Consider the following 25,799-nt stretch of genomic DNA (forward strand, 5'->3'; position numbering starts at 1 on the left):
GGTTGCTGAGCTGGTTTTCAGCCTTGCTTTGGCCCAGTACTTCCTCACTATGCTCCCTTTCTTCCCTTTTAGAGTGGTAATGTGTATCTTGTGCCATCATATGTTGGGAATATGTGATATGCTTTTTTGTTTTGATTTTACAGTGGGTTACAGTTAAGAGATTGCCATGAATCTCCAAAGAGATTTTGGACTTTTAAATAGGGTTGAAACTGCTAGACTATGAGGACTTTTGAAGTTGGATTGAATGAATTTTGCATTATGATATGGCTACACGCCTATGGGGGCCAGGGAGTGGAATGTGGTGGTTAAAATCCTCCCCCTGTAAATACTATATAAGATGCTGTATTTCTTAATCCACTTGCTTGGCATAAGACATCAGCTCATTCAAGACCTTCATGTCTTTATTCTCATCTCCTGTCTTCCCCCTCAACACTTCACAGTTCTGGAGCCCTCCTCCTGTGGGTTCCAGTCAGAAAGCTAAGATATTAAGGGTTGTCAATAAATGTAGTCAGATAAATAGAATAAAAGTGAGCCCCAGACATCCAGGCAGAGATGGGATATATCAGACAAAAATCATTAAAAATCAGTAAGAAAAGGAAGACTTAATAAATAATACGATACAATTTGCTACACATGGGGCAAAAAATTATATACAAGGGGCTGGAGAGATGGCTTAGTCAGTACAGTATCATGTGGTGTTGTTGTGTTCCCCAAAATATTGTGCACACTAATAAACTTATCTGGGGTCACAAAACAACCACAATATTAAACATAGAGGATAGGCAGTGGTAGCACACGCCTTTAATCCTAGCATTCCAGAGGCAGAAATCCCTCTGGATCTCTGTGAGTTCAAGGCCACATAGGATACAGCCAAGCATGGTGACTCACACCTTTAACCCCAGGGAGTGATGGTAGAAGGCAGAAAGATATATAAGGTGTGAAGACCAGAAACTAGAAGCATTTGGCTGGTTAAGCTTTCAGGCTTTCGAGCAGCAGTTCAGCTGAGATTCATTCTGGATGAGGACTCAGAGGCATCCAGTCTGAGGAAACAGGATCAGCTGAGGAATTGGCAAGGTGAGGTAGCTGTGGCTTGTTCTGCTTTTCTGATCTTCCAGCATTCACCCCAATAACTGGCCTCAGGTTTGATTTTATTAATAAGACCTTCTAAGATTCCTGCTACAGCTGGCGCCCAATGTTCGTGGTATGAATTCACAAAAAAGCCGCTTGCCTGTGGCCTTGTGGAACCCAGCTCAGGCCCGAGGTACACTTTGCCGGTTGTGGTGGCACACTGGTTGGATTTAATGAAAGAGGCAGAGGCAGGAGGATCTCGAGTTTGAGGCCGGCCTAGGAGACTTGCTAAGGAGAAGCTATGGCCTGGGCCCAGACACAAAGGGTGGCAGTGGGACCATGGAGGCAGCAGCTGCTGCTCTGAGTTGCTGGCTGCTTCTCCTCATGTTGGTGACTGTGGTGATGCTGCTACTTGGGACAAAGGGTTTACCACTGCTTGTTCAGAGAATTACCTGGACCATTGTGTTACAAGAAAGCATCAACAAAGGTCAGTTTGGAAAAGTTTGGCAAGACAAATGGTGGGGAGAAATTGCTGTGAAGATTTTCTCTTGGTTCTGAGAGATAGACATTTATCAGACTGTGATTGCTCCAAACCACAGAGGAGGCCAAAAAAAAAAAAAAAAAAAAAAAAAAGTCTGCAGGGAACCATGACCATGCCTAAGAGTGACTTTGAAATCTTCAAAAAATATGACAGGATCCCACAATGATGATTCCACATGGACTATGATAAAGCCATTAAGCTGATTAACACCACAGAAAGATCGATTTTGGACTACAAACTGGTCAGGACAATTTGAGGTGACTAGCTCAGATGATCCAGCCTGACAGACTACTCGAACAAGGACTTGTGACAAGCCCTGAACTTTCCTATTATGCAGAGACTGGACAAATGATACAGGACTTGACAATTAACCCAAAAATTTTCTTTTCAGGATCCCCTAAAGATGTCTTCACCTCCAGAAAGCAGGAAGTAATTTTAAGAAAACTACGCCCATACTCCCAAGAAGTGGTCATTTAATAAGTTATAGGTATTTTCATTGTTTACAATGGTTGGTTACAAGTTGTTGATTGTTAATGGTCAGAAAGAAAAGCTGAACAAGGAGAGTAGATTCAGAGGTTTTGTTTAAAAAAAAAGAAAAAGAAAAAGGAAAAAGAGAATATAGATATGAGGTAGATCATTGAGTCTACTCTGAGAAAAAAGATAAAGAAATAAGAAATGGGTAGATGATTGAATCTACTCTAAAAAGAAAAAGGGGAAGATATAAAAATGACAAAAGGTAGATTATTGAATCTATTATAAAAAGAAAAAAGAGAGAATATGGATATGATAATATAAAAAGGTCAATTATTGAATATAGTTTTAAAAAGGAACTTCTTGTTTTAAATATGATAAATAATGAAATTTTTTTCTCTGAGTTTATCAAGTATTACTGGACTGGACATTGTTAATAAAAATAATGGAATTTTTATCTGAATCTATCAATTGTTAATGGACTCGTTAACGTAATTCTTGACTGTATATATTGTATATACTTACTGGATAGTTTTTTTTGTATTAGTTATAATCATTTTTTTTTAATTTTAGACAAAATTTCCTAACAGTATCTGTTAGGAAATCATAAATAACTGAGGTTAGATCTTCAGCACTCACTCAAAAAAGCTGGGCATGATTAAGCACACCTGTAACCCTAGCCCTGTGGAGACACTCACTGGGCAGCCAGTCTTGGCAATCAGTGAGAGAAGAATCCAGGAAGACTACCAACTTCAACCTCTTGCCTATAAACATAATTTGCATGGACATCTGAACACACACACACACACACACACACCACTGTATACACATATGCAAAGTTTAAGAACTATACACAATACCTTTTTATAGAAAATATTAGAATATATATTTATGACCTTACCATAGAATTGGATCTTCCCTACAATTCAGAAGTCAAAGCAAATAATGATATTTTAAACCACCTCAAAAATTAGAAGCTATACACTATTAGAACCAGTCTCATCATCTGAACTGGGACAGAATTGTTTCAGATTTTGACTTTACTTATTTACATATGCACTAAATCCTTTACGCCCTAATATGCCTTGTAGAGTAATAGGCAAACTTATGGTAGAAAAAACAAACAAACCAAGCATTCTATTTGAGTACATCATTCTGAAAATGCAAGATTCTGAACAAATGTGTACCTGCTGTAAGCTTGTGTTTAAATTAGCATTCTGTGGGAAGATAAACTTGAGGTTCAGTGATGCAGAAAACCATTCAAACACAAATAGGACTGAGACAATGCTGGCCTCCAAAGCCATGGCTGAAATAAAAAAGTTAAAGCAAATGCTTAATTAATAAGAATCCCTAACTACTATATGGAGGAATGAACTTCCAATGAAATAAATGCTTTATGGAATTAAAACTCAGGATTTCATTATATCTTGTAAATAAATCATTACTTTTCTTGAGTACTTGACTTTAAATTACTATAAAAAATAAAATTTTCTCCAAGATATCAAAAAAATTAAAAGGGATGAAGGTCTTGGCAATCTCTCTGGTAAGTAGCCATAGTAGTTCACCTGTATCAGAGACACACCTGTATCAGACATGAGGGACAGTCTGATGCTCCACTGTATACTACCAGATCCAGAGGACAGACCACAGCATGGAATGCCAAGCTCCTACAGAAAGAATGGGCACATCTTACAACATCTCACTCACCTGGAAAGCTACTGAGCTGCATCCCTAAGCTGGTGTTTTTAATGAGGATAGTAGAGAAATTAAAGCCTTACATAAAATGTGTAATTTCTTACATGCTAGGGGGGAAAAACAAAGTTCAAAACCAGTTAAGCCAATATTCACCTAATTTTTAAGATGAGATTTTTTTCTACTTACTTAAAATTTTTAAAAAATATTTTGTGTGTGTATGTGTGAGCATTTGACATGGGGTATGTGTGGAGGTCAGAGGGCAACCAGCAGGAGTTGGTTCTTTCCACCACATGGCTCTTGGGAACAACTTGGGTCATCATCAGATGCCTTTACCTACTACTTCACTGGCTTCTACTTTATTATTTTCTGTAACTTAAAATTAAGTGGGCTGGTTGTATTTTTCATAATTGCCATCTTCACATACCCTACTCTTTGATCAAAATATTTTCAAGTTTTCTTACCTCCACAGCTGTGCTGAGGTCACTTCTATCTGCACCATCTTTTCCTAAACATCACATAATCAAATCCTGTCAGACATTTCTTCCAAAGGCACTGATCTCACACTCCTGGTCCAGAGACTTCTTGCCACTACTCTCTACTTGGAAACTGTCTATAGCCGTTTTACAACCAATTGTAGCTTGTTTTGTATTTCCCACCAATAAGGTGATAGGGTTCTTGTAGAAAGAAGGTAAGATTTACTAGTCTTTGTGTCTCTATGTACAGTGTTAAGAAATGCTCAACAAACCCTGGCTGAATTAATGGGGCTGTGGGGTTTGAATGTTCCTGAAAGGCCCCCACAGGCTCACACATTTGAATACCTGGTGTCCATTGGTGGAACTGTTTGGGAAGGACTAGGTGAAACTTTGTGGGAGGAGGTGATACCGAGGAGCAGGCTTTAAGGTTTCCAGAGCCCATGCCATTCCCATCTCTCTCTCTCTCTCTCTCTCTCTCTCTCTCTCTCTCTCTCTCTCTCTCTCTCTCTCTCTCTGCCTTCTTTTTGGGGATAAGATAATGTAAGCTCTCAGCTCCTGCTCCAATGCCATGCCTACTGCTATACTCCCTGACATGATGGTCATGAACCCTCTAGAACCTTCTAGAAGCGTGAACCCTAATTAAATGCTCTTTTGTAAGCTGCCTTTGTTATGGTTTTTGTCACAGCAATGAAGGTAACTAAGACAGTGCCTTCTTTTTGTAATTCAATACATATATTGCTAATAGTTTACAAAGACACAAGAGTTTACAAAAGACACCTGTTTTATTTTCAAATTTTTATTTACATCAATGTGGTAGCATGTTTTTCCTTAGCTTTCATTGTGAGATAATATCTTAATCAAAGCTTAAAATTAGGTTATTTTTAATATGTCACAAGTAAGTATAGAAAGATGAGTTCATATTTTGGGGAAAATCTTTATAATTCTACAAACACTGATATTTACAATGTTTTTAATGTAGATATATACAATGTAGCATAACATTTAAATGTACAAATAGTTTTAAATCATTATATTGTTGTAGGACACTGTAAAATGCAAACTAGTGAAAAAATTCACAAAAACTGCTAATATTGTAGGAAAACAGTGACAAGTTTATAAACTGTCATGCAGTATCTTATATATAACATAACTCTGCAAGTCAACTCCACTCTACACATTTAAAGGCAAATGACTCATCTGCATAAACCATGCTAAAATCTAACCACAATTTTAGAATCCATATGCTAAAGCAGACAATTTTTTCTTTGTTTTGTTCTGTTTTAAAGATAGGGTCTTACTATTCAGTCCTGTTCCCGGAACTCATTATGTAGACCAGGCTGGCCGCAAACTCAGAGATCCATTTGCCTCTACTTCTGAGTTCTGGAATTAAAGGTGTGTACCACCACACAGGCTCAATTTTATGATAACATATGAAACAGGAATATGAACTGTGAGAACACTTAATGAATTCCTGGAAAGCTACTAGGAAATCTCAGAGAAAACAAACCAGGCATTTTCCCTGGGACTCATGAGTATATGACAGGAACACCAAAGGAGGGGAATAAAAGTCACCCAGGTGCTGGGATTTAATTTCACCTTTAAAGTTTAGCTTCCTTTAGAACCCTTTAATTGGATGCTTTTGATCTAGTGGGGGCACTAAGGGAATGAGGTAGCTTAGAAGAAATACCAGAAAGCAAAATTTCAGGAAATGAAAGCATGAATAAAACCATTTCAGAAAAGGTCAGGAAATAACCTAAATACAGTACATTATTCTCCTGTGATTTTTTTTCTGGGCATATTACAAAATATATAAAGTCATAAGAGCATTATTAAAGAATAGGAAAGTGGAGATGCAGATCAAATTTCTTTGTTAAATTTGTTAATGCTGATAAGAGTACATGTTTATCAAAACATGCGCTTTTCTTTGTGCTTCTGTGAAAGTACTCTTTCTTCATGCCATACCATGTGGCACCAGATTAAGTCTCTTGGTGGTAAAGGTGAGAGAAGAAAAAAGAAAATTTGGTTGACCAGCTCTACTACTGATAAGAAACTCACATGAGATGTCTGCTGATGACATACAAGTGTGTGGGACAAGCAGGAGGTCAATTAGGTGGCTTCTGCTGGCACAGGACAGAGCAGCACTCTTGGGCATACTGGTTCTATCAGCTTCTCCATTGCACTCAAACCCAGCAATATATACGGTAAAAAGCATAAAATCTAAAAAGCATGACAGCTTGGGCTGGCATGCTGAGGCTGACATTTTCTTTGTTCTGAAAACTGAAGAGGCTGAATGTGCTTGCAGTCTGCCTGTCACAGACTTCACTTACTCCTCAGCCTGGAAGGAGGAACATTCTGGGGAGAAGCCTGAGCCAGTACTAAACAACTGCAGGGAAATCTGACTGGGTCTGTTTATCACCTCCAGCAAATTGATATAAAGATCTTATACCTATGAGCTATGAGGATGGATGAATAAAAGGGCCTGAGATGAAAGGGAAGAAAGAAAGGGACCTCACCCTGTGAGGCAGGGCACAAATTGACAAAGTAGGAACCAGAATAAAAAACATCTATCTATCTACTGACGTCTAACTACTGTCTCCCCACCCTCACTCCCCAGTCTCTGTCCCTCTCTCCCAAGAATGAACGGTACTAAGCAATACCCTGAGTTCTGGCTAGGATGGGAAAGAATGCAGTTCAGACGGATAGGCCCGTGAGAGTGGAAACTGCAGTGCTACTGGGTTGAGTGACAAGAGATAACCTAGAGGTGGTGGGAAGAGGACAGAGAACACCAACCGCATTTTTCCGGCACCTTCTGAATACAGACAGGGCAAACCACACATAAGGCACAGTGTCTCAGACTCCCAGAGCATGTAACAAACATTTTACTTAATTTTATTTGTAAAAATAATCCAAGTTTTAGATTAAAGGAATATTTTAATCCAAAATATGAATACTGTCATTTTACACAAACACAATTATAAAATATAAATTTAAGTTTTTTATGGAAGGGGTCTAGGTGTGCAAAAGTGCTCATGAGCTGTGAGCATGGGGTCAAACCAACTCTAGAAATGGGAGCTCCAGGCCATTTAAAAGGACTGGAGAAGAACGGTTCAAGGTTAAATGATGGCCTGATTTTGCTTTCTTATTATTTTTGAAGAACATTAAGTCTAATATAGGAGAAGTACCATTATTAAATTTCTTTATAAAATCAGAACAGGAAACAAATTAAAATCATTATTTTACAGTTGTATCCTCCAAAAAGACAGAACTTGGATGAAGAGTCTCAGGTGTCTCCGGTCCTCCACTTCTACACACACTGTTTCCTAAAGGGCTTTTCTTTAGGAGCTTGCTTCATCAACTTCTGTGTTACATGCCCCCTTGGTTCCAGACTCATCTGTGCTTCTTTAAGGCCTTGGCTCTAACTATTCTCAGGAGGTCAAGGTTGGCAAGGTCAGCATAGGAGTCATCTGCAGTTGCCAAAGCATGTAGACACTATGACAAGAGAAAAGAAAGCCACATGGAGAACAGACAGGAAACAACAGGAGACAAATGATAAATCGGAATGTTCTAAATTCATGCTGTTAACACTGGTCAGGAAAGCCGGGCAGTGGTAGCACACACCTATAATCCCAGCACTAGGGAGGCAGAGGCAGGTGGATCTCTGTGAGTTCAAGGCCAGCCTCTGTGAGTTCCAGGACAGCCAAGGCTATACAAACACTGTCTTGAAAAACCACCCCCAACCCTCCAAAAAAACCCCCCAAAAAACCCCAAAACCACAACTGGTAAAGAATTTAATTCCTGTGTGGTACTTTCTTAACAGTAGGTTTGAGATATCTGTGCTTTGTATATACTTCTTTGTATTTAAAAGTATTTCATAAGATAAATTATAAATGTATTCTATAGATAGAAAAATAGACCCTTCAATAGTTGCTTAAAACTTTGTGTTCTCAAGGCCCTACACTCTGTCTCTGGCCATCTTTTAAGTCCTTATAATGTAGCTCAGGGGAGTACCTATGATTAACCACAGGCATGTGGAAAAACCCAGATTTGACAAAGAACTTTTAACAACTCAACAACATTCTAGGGCAACAACAATCAAGAAAGTTAATCAACATCTGCTCCTAGGTCCGTTCCAACAGCCTGTGAAAAAGCAGGTAAGGAGGAAGGGAAGCATGAAAGAGTGAGGTGCTGCCGACTTTTGTCACCTTCTGGGCTTGAAGAGACACCAAGTTATAAAATTCAGCTCTCTCAATTTCAACGGAGACACCTGGATTTCAGACATGTCGTGACTGTGACTAGGTCACATACCAAAGCTGGCTCAAATTATGTTGAGAGCTCAAGATTCCTGATTTTTTTGCTTTGGGAGTTTGTATATTTCCAGACATCAAGATGATTTTACAAAGTATGTTTCATTGTTCATATTAAATGTATATAGAGAAATGGAAAAACTACTAGTTTTCTTTAAAAAATACACATTAATTTTGGAACTGTACAATCTTAAAATGAAGTTCCAAAGAAGAAACCTAAAAAAAAAAAAAAAAAAAAGATAAAATCAGAGCTGGAATAAGAGCGGGAGGCCTAGAGACAGCCAACGCTGTTTCTTCAAATCACACAGCCCAAATCAGTTTCAGGCCACCTAAGACTGTGAGGCCACTCCACCCAGTGCTGCCCTCTTCTTTGCTACAACTGCAACAACAACAAAGAAGGAAAAGGCTTAACTCAACTCAGTTTCAAGGTAACAAAACTGTCACCATTAAGAAGGCCTGGACGGTGGACAAACAGCAGTTCTCCAGCTGACAGAAATACACTAGCTGGTCCTCTCCACGAAAGTGTACTAGCCTCCATTTCTTATTCAGGAAGTACGAAACTGGCTTAAATATGTAAAATGCTAGATGGCATCTCTTTGTTTCTAAAACTCCAACATCTGATTTAAGCTTTATTGTGATTTGTTTCTTTATCTTAACAGCAGGGAAAAGGCTAGGTGGAGGGTTACATTGCCAAGTCCAAGTCAATGACATTTTACCACACTACTGTAATTAGAGTTGGAGCTACTGATTTCACTTGTGCAGTCATCTAACATGTTGAAATCACTGAGAAGGCTCACTATCTGTACAGAGCTACACACTAAAACTAAAGCAAATAACAGGACTGAAAACTGGTTCTTCTCTCCTTTGTTTTCTTGTCTGAATGTTTAAAGATCCTCTCCTTATGCCCGTGTTGGCAATCTATAGCATGCTGTTAGATTTAGTAGTCAGAAGTTCTCAACCACATTAACTCACACTACACATAAGCTGCGATATCCAAATAACAAACACAAATCTCACCACCAAAGCACATGGGAAGAAAATAAGTATTTCTAATGAGATAAGATGCCAAAATGAAAAAGAAAATACTTCAAAGAAGAAGGAAAACATAGACACAGTCTACTGATCAAGCTGGATACACAGTAAAGCCGATCACTGCTCAAGCTTTCATAGTCTATTACATTGCTTAACACAGACAAGAACTCTTGATTACCACTCTATGAGAACAAGCCTATCTTTCTTCCTTTTCCCATTATGTATGTGGGAAAGTTTAGAATTTTATGTATTAAAAGAATAAAGTTATACTGCTTTAAAAAAAAATCTCAATTATTTACAGTAGTATGCCAAGATTAAAACAGAACGTCTTACTTTTAGATAATTACAAGAACAACTCCTTTGTACTGTTCTCTTCAGCCGGTCCATTTTCTTCCTTGCTTTTGTAATTGGAAAGGAACAAATTTTCTATTTGAGTCAAGAATTCCTCGACGACGAAGCAGTTGGCTACTTTGCTTAGTGTTTTCCTTAGACACTCCAAAAGCTAGTTGAAAGGAAAAGTTTTATATTTAAATACTTAAGTATTAAGAGGGCTTGTATAACTGTCACAATTTCTTCTCAAACCTCAGATTTCTTAATTCTCAAAGGAGAGACACTGTTCTCAACAATCTCAGCCTGGAACACTGGAATCACTGCTGAAGGTTAAGTTTAGTCCCTTACAACTCCACAGGACACAAACATGTGCAAACAATGCTCTCTACTTGGGACAAATCTAGGATTTTTGCCCCTTGAGCAGTTACATTTACAGAGCCATCTCTAAAGACTCAGAAACAGCAAGAACAAAGAAGCACATAAGACTGTGGGTCTAGGGATGAAGCACAGTGCCTGGTGACCACATGCACAGCTCAGAATTGAGCCCCAGCACCAAAACCAAGCAGAGAAAAGAGACAGAGAAAGGGAATGAGAAAAGAACTAAGTATATAGTTCTTCACCAGTTTTATTGGAGATGTACACATTGGTCTTTCAACAGTATATAGGAAAATGTAGCAAAAAGAACTTAATATATTTACTTTTTCAGAATATCCCCAAATGGCTAAAACAAAACTAGAATATTGACAATCTATTCATCTTACCATGTGTGTACATGGGGGGTGGGGTACTTGGGGGGGTAGAGTGGGTGGGGAACCTAAATCCTTATTTTCCAAGGACCAAGTTAGAGCAAAATGACCACTTAAATTAGATTTATACTGTATTTTTAAAAAATGGCCAGGTGTTATGGTTAAAAGGGAAACATGATACTTATGAATTTTAAAGAAAGATCAAAGGTTCTTCATTTTACACAATAGTAACCCCACTAAGAAATGTATCAGTCAACAATGACAAATGCATTCTAAAATAGTATTATTTCTATGTATAAGCTCAGCCAATAAAACACATTAATTTTACAGAGTAAATCAATAAAGGAAACAGAAAATGTATCCACTGAACGGTGAAAAACACACCAAGAACACCAGCTTTGGAATCGGAGTAATGAAAGCAATTAAAACTGAAGGCAGCTTACTTTCTGCAAACAAGTTAGGTCCGAATCCCGGCGGAAGATTCTATCCATGGGGACACTGCTGTAGGAAGACATGTGAAAAGAAACCGATGAGACAAACATACAACTGGTTGTGTAGTAAACTGTCACTGATGCTAGATATCAGGATTCTGTCTTAAATCTAGGCTTTGCTTTCTCTGATTCAATTTAATGAGAAAGACTGTAAATGTGAGGCCATCACAAACCAAGGCACATACCTATGAGAAAGCCTGTATTTTTCAATTATCCATCTTGTCTTTTCAAACACTAATTCCCACTGCGGTTCTTCTAACATCTGTTGGACTTCAAATTTGTAAGGTAAACCTAGAGAAGTGTAAAGAGGCACATTTTCATCAACTATTTCTCCAATCTCGTTTTCCAACAGCTCTGTGAAAAGCACCATCCAAGGCAGGATGGCATCTCACTTATCATTCTAAGCGGAAAAGGGCAGTATCAGCAACAAATTGGACTGTTCTCTGCAAAGCAAGGCATAGTACCTTCCTAGGATACAAGTCATCAAGCCCATGGCAACGTGGCCTCAGCAGGCGGCATTCCTGTTAAAGCTGAGGAAACTACCAGGCCTTTAGACTGCAGTTGTACCCAGTGGCTGTCTCCTGCCTCTGCTAGTCTCTTCACAAACATGTGCTGTCTATACTTTGCTAACTACTTGAGGGGGTGTCTTCTACAATTCTCAGGAGTTCGCTCTGGTAACTCAGTTGCCTCACTTCCATCACGTTCACACAAGTTTGCCAGGACCAGGCTGTGTGTCTCTCCTCCAGGTCACTAAAGGACAGCAATTGGGCTTAACTGATTTGCTTCCCATCTTTTAGCCACTATCTTCCTTCACAGCCTTGAGTTATATCCTAACTAAAATACTACTGTTTTGTATATTTTGCCTACTATTTTGGTTGCTTCAAAAAACTCCTTATTACTTCATTTTGGCCAGAAACAGAATTACTTAAGTTTGAAATTATTAAATTCTAGTGAATTAAATTGTGAATAGTCACATGTACCAAGTATCAACTAACTGTATTAGATATGATTGGAATAGAGGCTCATGACAAACCCAGAAGATTGAGATCTGACTTAAAATGAAAACAAGTTTATTGTGATGCTTTCTGGTTATGGTGAAGAATTTTATGTGTATTATGTGCTGTACTCAGCAGGGCATTCTGGACTACTACTGATATTATTCATTCAATAAAAATTCATAGTGCTGATTAGCTGGTACGAAGGATATAAAAATAATAAATAAATTGCATTAAAAGCCAAAGTGGCCATTAAGCAGAAAAAGTATTGCAGATTTATAAAAAAAAACAGTCAACAGTGCTGAGAAGATTTTTACCAAGAATAGGGCATCAAAGAAAGATGATTAAGAATAAAGAGAAATTAATTATTAAGCAAATATTCATTTAGAATCCACTTTATGCCAGGCTCCATGCTGGAAGCTGGAGAGAAAAATGAGTACAGTATGACGTGTCAAAGATGTCATGATTCAACAAGGAAGGGATTGTTGCAAATGTAGTTCACACAGAACTACACCCAGAAAAAAATCTGAGTCTCCAACCACTTCCTTACAAAGTTCCCTCCCTGCCTTGCTTAGTCTGCTGTGGAACAGCCACAAGGAGACACACAACCCAGAGAAAGCAAGTGGGGTAGTTGGCTATGTCAAACTAATTCTTTCTTGAGACAGATGTGCTGCGAGCCACAGAACTATGAAGCAGGAACTCAGCTGGCACTGACAAGGCTGACCCATTAGAGCCAGGGGCTCTGGTGGAGGTTGAAGCCCAAACTCAAAGTTTGGTGATACTGGTTTTTGAATGTATTAGCTATTTCCTGCAGTGAATTTCTTGTGTGCTATTGTAGCCTTCTCATTTGATTCTTTTCCCAAGAACTTCTAACAGTGTGATTGATAATTTATTGGGCACAATTTCCCCTATACACGTCGGGTATTTGGACAACATCCCCCAGCTATGTGTGAAAAATAGTCACACAGTCAAAACCTGTTTCCCCCAACTAGGTCTTTGTTCCTTTCTCCAAAGTAAACTTAGAGGTCTGTCTTCCTGCAATTATCTTCATTGACAGGCATTTGGTCAGTGTTAAGTGTCTAGGCAAAAATATCTCATTCGAGACATTCTCGGACATCCAAGGACATACATAGTACTATAACATGTATGAATTTGTTGATTCACAGGCTTTAGACAGATATGGAAAAAGCATGCCCTGGGCTCACCCTGCCAGCAGATAGGAAAAGTGCTGCCCCAAGCTAACCTCGCACTAACAAAATCTTAACTCCTTTTCCTGCCACCTTGTTTTGTTAATTAGCTTATTATCTAACTACACTTAGGAATGCAGTATCACACATGGATTCTCGTTTTCCCTTCTTAGATTTCCCTAATTGATTTAAGGTCTCTCTCCCTCTCATTTGACCCTATTCCCTCTCAGAGTTCACTGAGGCTTTTACAAGTCACCCCCTCCTTGAGTCGTGAAGAAAGCCTGACAGTCACTGCCTGGTGTAAACTCTTACCTTGTTTTATAACCCGGGAAGAATTCAAGCCTTGTCACCTTGCTTTGGCCAGAGAATTGCTGAGTGTATGAGTGTATGTGTATAAAAACTGTAAACTTCAGAGACTCGGGGAAGAACTAAGATAGAACAAAGAGAACAGCAGAAAAAGGTACAGAGAATCAGGCAAGAGCTAAGTATGAAAGCTGAAAAGAAGAGTATAGGGAGAACTCAGAACAATAAAGTGAATGGACTGAAAGTGCATGGTGTGCATAGATTCTTTTGATATCCCTAAGATTAGATTCCCAGCTGGTGGTTAAGATTCTTCCATGGACCCTGGGAGAGAGTTATTTGGGGCTGGACCTCTCTCATTACGGATGGGACTTAGGAGATCTGAAGTCAGCTTGTCTTTGGGAACCCTGATATCCAGGAGGTAATGGGAAGCTGGGTTATGGTTTTGTTTTTTCTTTATTTGTATACCACAGCAGAGAAAGCAAGATTGCATTTATGAAAATATTTTTCTGAGAATTATGTCTTGTGTTCTGCAATGTCTCCAGTGCCTAGTATATATATACTACATATACATGCAATGTCTCCAGTGCCCAGTATATACACACGTCCTATGCATGCAATGTTCACAGTGCTTAGCATGTACACTGCCTGTGCAACACAATGTCTCCAGCGCTCAGCAGATACACTGCCTGCTCTAACATTTCTCCACATTTTCATTCTTTTATCTAAGGTCATGCTAACACCAGAAAGAAAGGAAAGAGGTTGGTTTAACTAGGTGGCATGCAATGAGTCCTTGGTTGATAAACACACTTTCTCATCAAATAGTTTTACACAGTTCTAAGTTCTTTGATTTGAGGATAGGGATAGTAAGAAGTTATTATTGCTGAAACTTACGATAGGCACCGTCAGGGCTAACTTCTTCACTTATAACCAAGCAGGTAATCTGGGAATATGGTAAAGGATTACTTCGATTATATGGACTAACAATCATTCCAATGAACTTTGCTCCTCCTCTGGAGAAGTAACTCTACAATGAAAAGAAAAGTTTAATTAATTTCAACTATCAAGGCTCTAATTGATAGTTAATTGGAGAAAAGATAACAAAAAAGAGCCCTATCCAAACAGCAGCAACTGAATGAAATGCCTTATGTACTCATTTCAGGCCCAAACTGTTCACTGTCATCAGAGATGATCTTTAAAAGAACATAAAGCATGGCTAGGGAGAAGACTTGGTATGTAAGAGAAGTTGTGCAAGCAGGACGAGCAGGTTTCCCTATTCAGAATCCACATAAGCCTGTTGTAATCAGTTATATGCACCTGTAAATTGTAGCCGAAGAGCTGGGGAAGGGAATGGGAAGACAGGAGGACTGCTGGGTACCAGTCTAGCTACAGGTTCCGGGAGAAATCCCATCTCAAGGGAATAAAACGGAAAGTGACAGAAGAGGACACCAAATGTTCTCCTCTGGCTCATATGCAAATACATCAGTGTGCACCTCACCTCACAAACAAACATACAAAATTAAAAACAAAAAGACAACAGAAGTGCCACATATATTAGTTGGGTGTGGTGGTACACATCTATCTCAGTATTTAAGTGGCTGAGACAGGAGAGTGGAGAATTACCACAAGTTCCAGGCCAATCTGGGCCCACAGAGTAAGAGTCTTTGTCAAACAAAACCCATACCACAAATGTGTTTACATACATGCCAAATCATTTGACTGTAATTCTTATTAACAAGGCAATAACAAATAGCTACCTACAAAGAAAATACACATTAAACGTAACAGTGAGTAAAAACACAACTTGTTTTTTACAAAGAGATATATCAATCCTTCCAACTATTACAGTTATAACAAGTCTTGTCCTACTTCTTTCTGGCAGTTTTTAAGGGCTCTAGGAGCTTGTCCATACTAAAACAAACAAACAAAACAAAAAAACCTGTCTATACTCAACTGTTGACTTTCCAAATACTTATTGATGTAATAGGAAAAAAAAGCAAGTTATTTCAAAATTGTAGATGTAAAAACTTAGTGTAAAGCTAAAAATAACAGATGTTTTACTTCATAGAAATCAACAGGAGGATGTGTAATAATTTACAAAATGTAGGTATATAATAGTATAAACACACCTGATATTTGGCTTGTGTGTCAATATCTCGTAAAGATGGATTAGGATCAAATGCAGGATGAGAATGGTACCACCCAATAACACTGTAGCCTCTAAGAGCCAAGGTTTCTGAGGCCTGCGTTTGTGATACAGGATCCATCTCGCATTGTAGTCCTGTACTCAGACTGTTACATGGTTCTGCTGCACACACCTGTAAATGATCATAGTGAAATCCTATCAATTCTATTCCTTGCTAAATAAACTCCAAAAGTGTGACTGTAAGCTACAAACTTAGGTAGCATTTTTCTAATCTAAAAGGCATGATAATGGTGAGTTTCCAGGTTGCACCATAACACCTACCCAAAGGCATTTTCAACAATTCCTGTTACATATGAAAATAATTTCAGCAGAATGATGTATACCAGTGTTTACCCACAAGCACTAGAATACATTACTGCCCTTAGTTGTAGCTTTTCATTGGTAAAGGTAGTGGGTAGCCAAGGCTGGCAGGATCCTCTCTCTTTTGACAGGAAACAGATGCTCAGTAAATAGAATGCTAAGTCACTTCTGAATACGTAATTTTCTATACATGTATACTCTCACACATACAGATAGAATCAATATTTTCTGGGTTCCATAAAATGTTTGGTATGGCACCAAGACTCGGTAACTTAAATGTTTGAAAAGTAAGACTTACTTCAACAGTTTTCTCAGCTTCTGAGTATCTTCCTCCTAACAGCCCAATCACCTCTGCCATAGAGACATGAGCATGCTAAAAGAAACAGGACAGACTCCTCAGACCAAATCCACACTCGCAGTCAACAAAGAATCATAGAACAGTGTTGCAGAACAGCAACTGCACTGCTCTGAATAGACAGGCACAGCAGGGAGCTGGCAGCTGGGCTCCAAGCAGCTGGCTCAGACTTCACACCCTTTTCCTTTTAGCTACCTAGGAAGCTTTGAAGCACATAGTAGAAGACAGAACTGTAGTGGGTAGCCATTCCAGCTTTGACCTGGAAATACCACCCGCACTGAGGCTTCGGTAACTGTCACGCCTATAAGGCGGAGCTGAGACAGGACCCCTGAAGACCCGAGATCCGGATGGGCCGGCTTTCTTGGTTCCTGGATCCTGGACACTGGAGGTAGACAGAGCAGAGTTCTCCAGAGAACACCGCTGGACTGTGCTTCACCTTTCCCAGACCCTGTTACCTATCCCTTCACTTGTAAGTTACCCCACAAAATAAACCTCCCGTTTAACTATGTGGAGTTGTCTTAATAATTCTACCAATATGGAACTTCTTCACTTAAAAAGAAAGATACCAACTGCATTCAAAGGACACAGAGTGAGTCACTCTAGAACCTTCTGTAGAAAATGACCTGAAACACACACAACTGTTAGAGGGTCTGCAGGCAGTACACCCAAGGAGCCTCTGCAGTTTAGATGTAGTGGAGTTTCAGTCATCTGGACAGCAGACATGGGATATTAGAAAATGGTCAGAGGTTAATGATGGTAGACAATCTGCAAAACTCACAGAAATTTATTTTTTTCTAAAATATAGAAACATGCACTTGTCTGGCTTTCCTTCAAAAGAAATTAGATTTCTTATAAAGAAAACAGTTAAAATCTGAAATATAAGTCTTCCATTTTCTCTTAGGTCTACAAAAAAATGAATAAAGGAAATACAAGAACAGAAATCAGAATAACTAAGCACAATAGGTTATCCTTACCAAATCCATTATTAAAAGTGCTTCTGAAGCTACTTTCACCTGAAATGGCTCCTGAAATATAAAAAGAAAAGAAATATAAAAAGAAAAGCATAAATACTGAGATTTTTGTTCTCCCCAGTTGGAATATCCACCCTTTTCTCCTTACCCACCCCACCAAGTTCTCATCATTGATCAAAGTTCAGGACAAATGAGACTTAAAAACAACTAAGCTTCAAAGCCCTAGCAGGAAACTGCTCTTCCCTCTCATTTTCTGCCTGACTCATTCACCCGATCCTTACTATACCCTGCCATGTCCAATTCATTCATACACATGCCTCACACACACAGATAAAGAGTAAGTAATTCCTGTCCAATGAGGGCATTATTTGTGATTACTCATTGATAACAAGTACCTGTTTTTCTTCACTGAAAAAATTACAAGGTATCAGTTGGAAGGGATCAAGTGAGCTGAAAAAGAAAAAAAAAATCACTAATTTGAAAAATTAGCAATAATATAAACCCGAACTTTTGCCTGTATGAAAAAATATTAGAGTAGGAGAATCCTTATAAGGAGCTACACATTGTTTTAGATCTGACAAAGCAGGAAGTCTGGGACAAAGTAGCTCTGTTGTTTTATTTTCTTTTAGCAACTGAAGGAGCTGGTGAGCAGACACAGCTCTTCAACTGAAAAGAGATATCAAAAGTTCAGGGAAACAATTATTTCCCCAACATGAGACCTGACAGAAGCTCAAGTAAGAAGTTTCTCAAAACAGCTTGCCAGGCTAAGTGTTGTGATGTACACCTTGAATCCCACTACTCACGAGGCAAGGGCCAGCCTGTTCTACATAGTGAGCTCTAGGCCAACCAGGGATCTATACTGAGACTCTGTCTCAAAGGAAACACATAGATACCAAAACTTGTCAGCATCATAGTAGGTCACTATAGTGGGGATTGAAGAAATAGCAGTTAAATTAAGGAGTAACTAACAAGTCTATCAAACAGATTAAAGCAAACAGAAAGGCCTATGATATTACTTCAAAAATGTAAAGAAAAGACTAAGAAAGGTTTTGACCACTAAAAATTGAGTTATGAAGAAAATAGCAGAACAATTTAATTTAGTATTATTTTTAGATTTATAAAATTTTACTTTATATGTATCAGTGTTTTGCCTGAAAGTAGATATGTATATGTGTGCTGGTACCCACAACGGTCCAAAGAGGATGTCAGATCCCTCAGAACTAGAGTTATAGATGTTTGTGAGCCACCATGTTGGTTCTGGGAACTGAACCTAGGTCCTCTGCAAGAGTAAGTGCTCCTAATCACTGAGCTGTATCTCCAGGTATATCGGAAGAATGTTTATACAAAGAAAAGCAATCAGAAATGTTTCTATTAAGACAACTTGGAAAGAGTAGCATATGGAATTCCCATATGACAAGAGTGTGTAAAGGTATTTTGTTTTATTAGGCTTGTACCCCAGGGCCCAAAACATGTAGGAATTTTTTTTAAAATTTTTTTTTTTTTATTTTGCAATACAATTCGGTTCTACATATCAGCCACGGATTCCCTTGTTCTCCCCCCTCCGGCCCCCCTCACCTTCTCCCCCAGCCCACCCCCCCATTCCCACCTCCTCCAAGGCAAAGCCTCCCCCAGGGACTGAGATCAACCTGGTAGACTCAGTCCAGGCAGGCCCAGTGCCCTCCTCCCAGGCCGAGCCAAGCCATCCTGCATAGGCCCCAGGTTTCAAACAGCCAACTCATGCAATGAGCACAGGACCCGGTCCCACTGCCTGGATGCCTCCCAAACAGATCAAGCCAATCAATTGTCTCACCCATTCAGAAGGCCTGATCCAGTTGGTGACCCCTCAGCCATTGGTTCATAGTTCATGTGTTTCCGTTCGTTTGGCTATTTGTCCCTGTGCTTTATCCAACCTTGGTCTCAACAATTCTCGCTCATATAAACCCTCCTCATTCTCGCTAATTGGACTCCCAGAGATCCACCCAGGGCCTAGCCATGGATCTCTGCATCCAGATCCCTCAGTAGTTGGATGAGGTTTCTAACACGACAATTAGGGTGTTTGGCCATCCCATCACCAGAGTAGGTCAGTGCGGGCTGTATCTTGACCATTGCCAGCAGTCTGTTGTGGGGGTATCTTTGTGGATTTCTGTGGGCCTCCCTAGCACTTTGCTTCTTCCTGTTCTCATGTGGTCTTCATTTACCATGGTCTCCTATTCTTTGTTCTCCCTCTCTGTTGTTGATCCAGCTGGGATCTCCCGCTCCCCCAAGCTCTCTTTCCCTCGACCCTCGCCCTTCACTACCCCCACTCATGTCCAGGCTGTTCATGTAGATCTCATTCCATTTCTCTATCATTGGGCGATCCCTGTGTCTTTCTTGGGGTCCTGTTTTCCAGGTAGCCTGCCTGGTGATGTGAGTAGCAGTCCAGTCATCCTTGTTCTACATCTAGTATCCTGCTATGAGTGAGTACATACCATGTTTGTCTTTCTGAGTCTGGGTTACCTCACTCAGGATGATTTTTTCTAGATCCATCCATTTGTCTGCAAACCTCATGATGTCATTGTTTTTCTCTGATGAGTAGTATTCCATTGTGTATATGTACCACATTTTGTTTATCCATTCTTCAGTTGAAGGGCATCTAGGTTGTTTCCATGTTCTGGCTATTACAAACAATGCTGATATGAACATAGCTGAACAAGTGCTCTTGTGGTGTGGTTGAGCATTCCTTGGGTATATGCCCAAGAGTGGTATAGCTGGATCTTGGGGGGAGATGGATTCCCAATTTTCTAAGAAAGCGCCATATTGATTTCCAAAGTGGTTGTACAAGCTTGCATTCCCACCAGCAGTGGAGGAGAGTTCCCCTAGCTCCACATCCTCTCCAGCATAAGGTGTCTTCAGTGTTTTTGATCTTAGCCATTCTGACAGGCATAAGGTGGTATCTCAGAGTTGTCTTGATTTGCATTTCCCTGATGATTAGGGATGTTGAGCAATTCCTTAAATGTCTTTCAGCCATTTGAGTTTCCTCTGTTGAGAATTCTGTTTAGTTCTATAGCCCATTTCTTTTTTCTTTTTTTTTTTTTTGGTTTTTCGAGACAGGGTTTCTCTGTGTAGCTTTGCGCCTTTTCCTGGAACTCACTTGGTAGCCCAGGCTGGCCTCGAACTCACAGAGATCTGCCTGGCTCTGCCTCCCAAGTGCTGGGATTAAAGGCGTGCACCACCACCGCCCGGCTATAGCCCATTTCTTAATTGGACTGTTGGGCATTTTGATGTCTAATTTCTTGAGTTCCTTATAAATTCTGGATATCAGTCCTCTGTCAGATGTGGGGTTGGTGAAGATCTTTTCCCATTCTGTAGGCTGTCGCTTTGCCTTGTTGACCGTATCCTTTGCTCTACAAAAGCTTCTCAGTTTCAAGAGGTCCCATTGATTGATTGTTTCTCTCAGTGTCTGTGCTACTGGTGTTCTATTTAGGAAGTGGTCTCCTATGCCAATGCATTCAAGACTACTTCCTACTTTCTCTTCTAGCAGGTTCAGAGTAGCTGGATTTATGTTGAGGTCCTTGATCCACTTGGACTTAAGTTTTGTGCACGGTGATAGATGTGGATCTATTTGCAGCCTTCTACATGTTGATATCCAGTTTTGCCAGCACCATTTGTTGAAGATGCTTTCTTTTTTCCATTGTGCACTTTTGGCTTCTTTGTCAAAAATTATATGTTCATAGGTGTGCGGATTAATGTCAGGGTCTTCAATTCGATTCCATTGGTCCACATGTCGGTTTTTATGCCAGTACCAAGCTGTTTTTATTACTGTAGCTCTATAGTAGAGCTTGAAGTCAGGGATTGTGATGCCTCCAGAGGTTGTGTTATTGTACAGGATTCTTTTGGCTATCCTGGGTTTTTTGTTTTTCCATATGAAGTTGAGTATTATTCTTTCCAGGTCTGTGAAGAATTGTGTTGGTATTTTGATGGGGATTGCATTGAATCTGTAGATTGCTTTTGGTAAGATTGCCATTTTTACTATGTTAGTCCTGCCTATCCATGAGCATGGGAGATCTTTCCATTTTCTGACATCTTCAATTTCTTTTTTCAGGGACTTAAAGTTCTTGTCATATAGGTCCTTCACTTGCTTGGTTAGTGTTACCCCAAGGTATTTTATGTCATTTGTGGCTATAGTAAAGGGTGATGTATCTCTGATTTCCTTCTCTGCTTCTCTGTCCATTGTATATAGGAGGGCTACTCATTTTTTTGAGTTGATCTTGTATCCTGCTATGTTGCTGAAGGTGTTTATAAGCTGAATCAATTCCTTGGTGGAATCTTTGGGGTTGCTCAAGTATACTATCATGTCATCTGCAAAAAGGGAAAGCTTGACTTCTTCCTTTCCAATTTGTATCCCCTTAATCTCCTTATGTTGTCTTATTGCTCTGGCTAGAACTTCAAGTACTATATTGAATAAGTATGGGGAGAGCGGACAGCCTTGCCTCATTCCTGATTTTAGTGGAATTGCTTTGAGTTTCTCTCCATTTAATTTGATGTTGGCTGTTGGCTTGCTGTAAATTGCCTTTATTATGTTTAGGTATGTTCCCTGTATTCCTGATCGCTCCAAGACCTTTATCATGAAGGGGTGTTGGATTTTGTCAAATGCCTTTTCAGCATCTAGTGAGATGATCATGTGGTTTTTTTCTTTGAGTTTGTTTATATGGTGTATTACATTGACAGACTTTCGTATGTTGAACCATCCTTGCATCCCTGGAATGAATCCTACTTGATCATGGTGGATAATTGTTTTGATGTGTTCTTGGAGTCTGTTTGCCAGTATTTTATTGAGTATTTTTGCATCAATGTTCATGAGGGAGATCGGTCTGTAGTTCTCTTTCTTTGTTGTATCCTTGTTTGGTTTAGGAATCAGGGTAATTGTAGCCTCATAGAAGGAGTTTGGTAATGTTCCTTCTGTTTCTATTGTGTGGAACAATTTAGAGAGTATTGGTATTAACTCTTCTTTGAAGATCTGGTAGAGCTCTGTGCTGAAACCATCTGGTCCTGGGCTTTTTTTGGTTGGGAGACTTTTAATGACTGTTTCTATTTCGTTAGGGGTTATTGGACTATTTAAATAGTTTATCTGGTCTTGATTTAACTTATGTATGTGGTACCTATCCAGAAAGTTATCCATTTCTTTTAGGTTTTCCAGTTTTGTGGAATAGAGGTTTTTGAAGTATGACCTGATGATTCTCTGGATTTCCTCAGTGTCTGTTGTCATGTCCCCCTTTTCATTTCTGATTTTATTGATTTGGATGCTCTCTCTGTCTTTTGGTTAGTTTGGATAAGGGCTTGTCTATCTTGTTGGTTTTCTCAAAGAACCCAACTCTTTGTTTCATTAATTTTTTGTATTGTTCTCTTTGTTTCTATTTTATTGATTTCAGCTCTCACTTTGATAATTTCCTGGCGTCTGTTTTTCCTGGGAGACTTTGCTTCTTCTTGTTCTAGAGCTTTCAGGTGTGCTGTTAAGTCACTAGTGAGATTTCTCCAACTTATTTATGTGGGCATTTAGTGCTATGCATTTCCCTCTTAGTACTGCTTTCATAGTGTCCCATAGGTTTGGATATGTGGTGTCTTCATTTTCGTTGATCTCTAGGAAGTCTTTAATTTCTTTCTTTATTTCTTCCTTAACCCATTGTGATTCAGTTGGGTATTATTCAGTTTCCATGAGATTGTAGGTTTTCTGTAGTTTTTGTTGTTGTTGAAATCCAACTTTAGACCATGGTGGTCTGATAGAACACAGGAGGTTATTCCAATTGTTTTGTATCTGTTTAGATTTGTTTTGTGGCCAAGTATATGGTCGATTTTAGAGAAGGTTCCATGGGGTGCTGAGAAGGTATATTCTTTTTTGTTAGGATGGAATGTTCTGTAGATATCGATTAAGTCCATTTGAGTCATGACATCAGTTAAGTCCTTTATCTCTCTGTTAAGTTTCAATTTGGGAGATCTCTCCAGTGGTGAAAGTGGGGTGTTGAGGTCTCCCACTATTAATGTGTGGGGTTTTATATGTGATTTAAGCTTTAGTAATGTTTCTTTTACATATGTGGGTGCCCTTGTGTTTGGGGCATAAATGTTCAGAATTGAGACTTCATCTTGGTGGATCTTTCCTGTGATGAGTATGTAATGCCCTTCTTGATCTCTTTTGATTGATTTTAGTTTGAAGTCTATTTTGCTGGATATCAGGATGGCTACACCCACTTGTTTCTTAAGACCGTTTGATTGGAAAGTCTTTTCCCAGCCTTTTATTTTTAGGTAGTGTCTATCTTTGAATTAGAGATGTGTTTCCTGTATGCAGCAGAAAGATGGGTCCTGCTTTCGTATCCATTTTGTAAGCCTATGTCTTTTTATAGGTGAATTAAGTCCACTGATATTGAGGGATATTAATGACCAGTGATTGTTCATTCCTGTTATTTTTTGGTGGTGATGTGTGTGTACTTCTCTTCATTGGGGTTTACTGCTGTGGCTTTATCTATTGCCTGTGTTTTCGAGGGTGTATCTGACTTCCTTAGGTTGGAATTTTCCTTCTAGTGCTTTCTGTAGGGCTGGGTTTTGTGGATAAGTATTGTTTAAATCTGGCTTCGTCATGGAATGTCTTGTTCACTCCATCTATGATGATTGAAAGTTTTGCTGGGTATATCAGTCTAGGCTGACATCCATGGTCTCTTAGTGCCTGCATTACATCTGTCCAGGTCCTTCTGGCTTTCAAAGTCTCCATTGAGAAATCGGGTGTTATTCTGATGGGTTTGCCTTTATACGTCACTTGGTCTTTTTCCTTTGCTGCTCTTAATATTCTTTCTTTATTCTGTACGTTTAGTTGTTTAATTATTATGTGGCGAGGCGACTTTTTTGGGGGGTCTAGTCTGTTTGGTGTTCTATAGGCTTCTTGTATCTTCATAGGCATTTCCTTCTTTAAGTTGGGAAAGTTTTCTTCTATGATCTTGTTGAATATATTTTCTGTGCCCTTGAGTTGGTATTCTTCTCCTTCTTCTACCCCTATTATTCGTAGGTTTGGTCTTTTCATGGTGTCCCAAATTTCTTGGACATTTTGGTTCATGACTTTGTTGGCTTTAGTGTTTTCTTTGACTGATGAATCTATTTCTTCTACTGTATCTTCAATGCTAGAGATCCTCTCTTCCATCTCTTGCATTCTGTTGATTATACTTGCATCTGAAGTTCCCAATCGTTTTCTCAGATTTTCTATTTCCAGCATTCCCTCTGTGTCTTCTTCATTTTTTCTATTTTGCTTTTCAGGTCTTGGACTGTTTCCTTCATTTGTTTCATTGATTTTTCTTGATTTTCTTTCAGTACTTTATTGTTCTCTTCCAGGACTTTATTGATTTCTTCTAATCTGTTTGCCCTTTCCTCTAGTTGTTTACAGCGTTCTTCCCATTTTTTTGTCTTTTCCTCTACACAAGCCTCTAGCTTCTTTATGATGTCATTCATAAGGCTGTTTTCTTCTGCTTCTTCCAATTTCTGGTGTTCAGGTCTAGGTGTTGGAGGAGGGCTAGGGCCTGGTGATGCTGTATTGCTATTCATTTTGTTGTATGTGTTTCTGCCTGGACGTCTGCCTATCTCCTTGTGGTTCGTTCTTGGCCTTATCCGCACACTTGGTTCAGACAGAGCTGACAGAATCAGGAAGTCTCTCTCTCTTGTCCAGATGGGAGCTCTGTTGTCCAAATTGGAAGTCCGGGGCAGGATGGGAGCTCCCCCCCCCCCCCCCCGGCCCTGTGCTCCAGAAGGGAAGTCCGGGGCCACATGTAGGAATTTTAAAAACGGACTAAAGATAAAAGAAGATCTTTAAATTAAATGAATAAGAAGGAAGGTGGGTGAGTTGGAACATGTTTGTAATCCCAGCACTTGGGAGGTAGAAGCAGGAGGATTCATGGTTAAGGTCATCCTCAGCTACACCTCGAGTTTGGGGCCACTCTGGGACATATCAGACTGTATCAAAACAAACAAAACAAAATGAACCCCCCAAAAACTAAATGTTTAAGTGCTGGAGAAATGGCTTGAAAATTAAGAGCACTGGCTGCTCTTGCAGGAGAAGAAGGTTTGGGCTGGAGAGATGGCTCAGAGGTTAAGAGTACTGGCTACTCTTCTGGAGGTCCTGAGTTCAATTCCCAGCAACCACATGGTGACTCACAACCATCTATAATGAGATCTGGTGCCCTCTTCTGGTCTTCAGGCATACATGCAGGCAGAACACTGTATACATGAAAAAACAAAACAAAAACAAAAAAAACCCCAGAAGATGAAGGTTTGATTTCCAATGCCCACAAGGTAGCTCACAACCAACTGTTGTGACTCCAG

The 25,799-nt window shown here is 39.5% G+C and overlaps 1 protein-coding gene across 6 annotated transcripts in view; it reads right to left on the reverse strand.

The window, feature by feature from the left end:
- Positions 1 to 5,011: 5,011 nt before the first annotated feature.
- Positions 5,012 to 25,799, reverse strand: part of Mysm1 (Myb like, SWIRM and MPN domains 1) — a 46,677-nt gene continuing 25,889 nt past the window's right edge. For all 6 annotated transcript variants that reach the window (XM_059254538.1, XM_059254537.1, XM_059254541.1 and 3 more), the window contains 9 exons: positions 17,861 to 17,915; positions 17,469 to 17,519; positions 16,438 to 16,512; positions 15,763 to 15,951; positions 14,528 to 14,660; positions 11,337 to 11,442; positions 11,104 to 11,161; positions 9,918 to 10,086; positions 5,012 to 7,737 (listed from right to left, as the gene is read on the reverse strand). In XM_059254538.1, the coding sequence (XP_059110521.1) occupies positions 9,928 to 10,086; positions 11,104 to 11,161; positions 11,337 to 11,442; positions 14,528 to 14,660; positions 15,763 to 15,951; positions 16,438 to 16,512; positions 17,469 to 17,519; positions 17,861 to 17,915 (826 nt within the window). In that variant the 3' untranslated portion in view covers positions 5,012 to 7,737; positions 9,918 to 9,927. The remainder of the gene's footprint in view (positions 7,738 to 9,917; positions 10,087 to 11,103; positions 11,162 to 11,336; positions 11,443 to 14,527; positions 14,661 to 15,762; positions 15,952 to 16,437; positions 16,513 to 17,468; positions 17,520 to 17,860; positions 17,916 to 25,799) is intronic.

The sequence above is a fragment of the Peromyscus eremicus genome, chromosome 2, assembly GCF_949786415.1.
Source record: "Peromyscus eremicus chromosome 2, PerEre_H2_v1, whole genome shotgun sequence".
Taxonomy (NCBI): Eukaryota; Metazoa; Chordata; class Mammalia; order Rodentia; family Cricetidae; genus Peromyscus; species Peromyscus eremicus.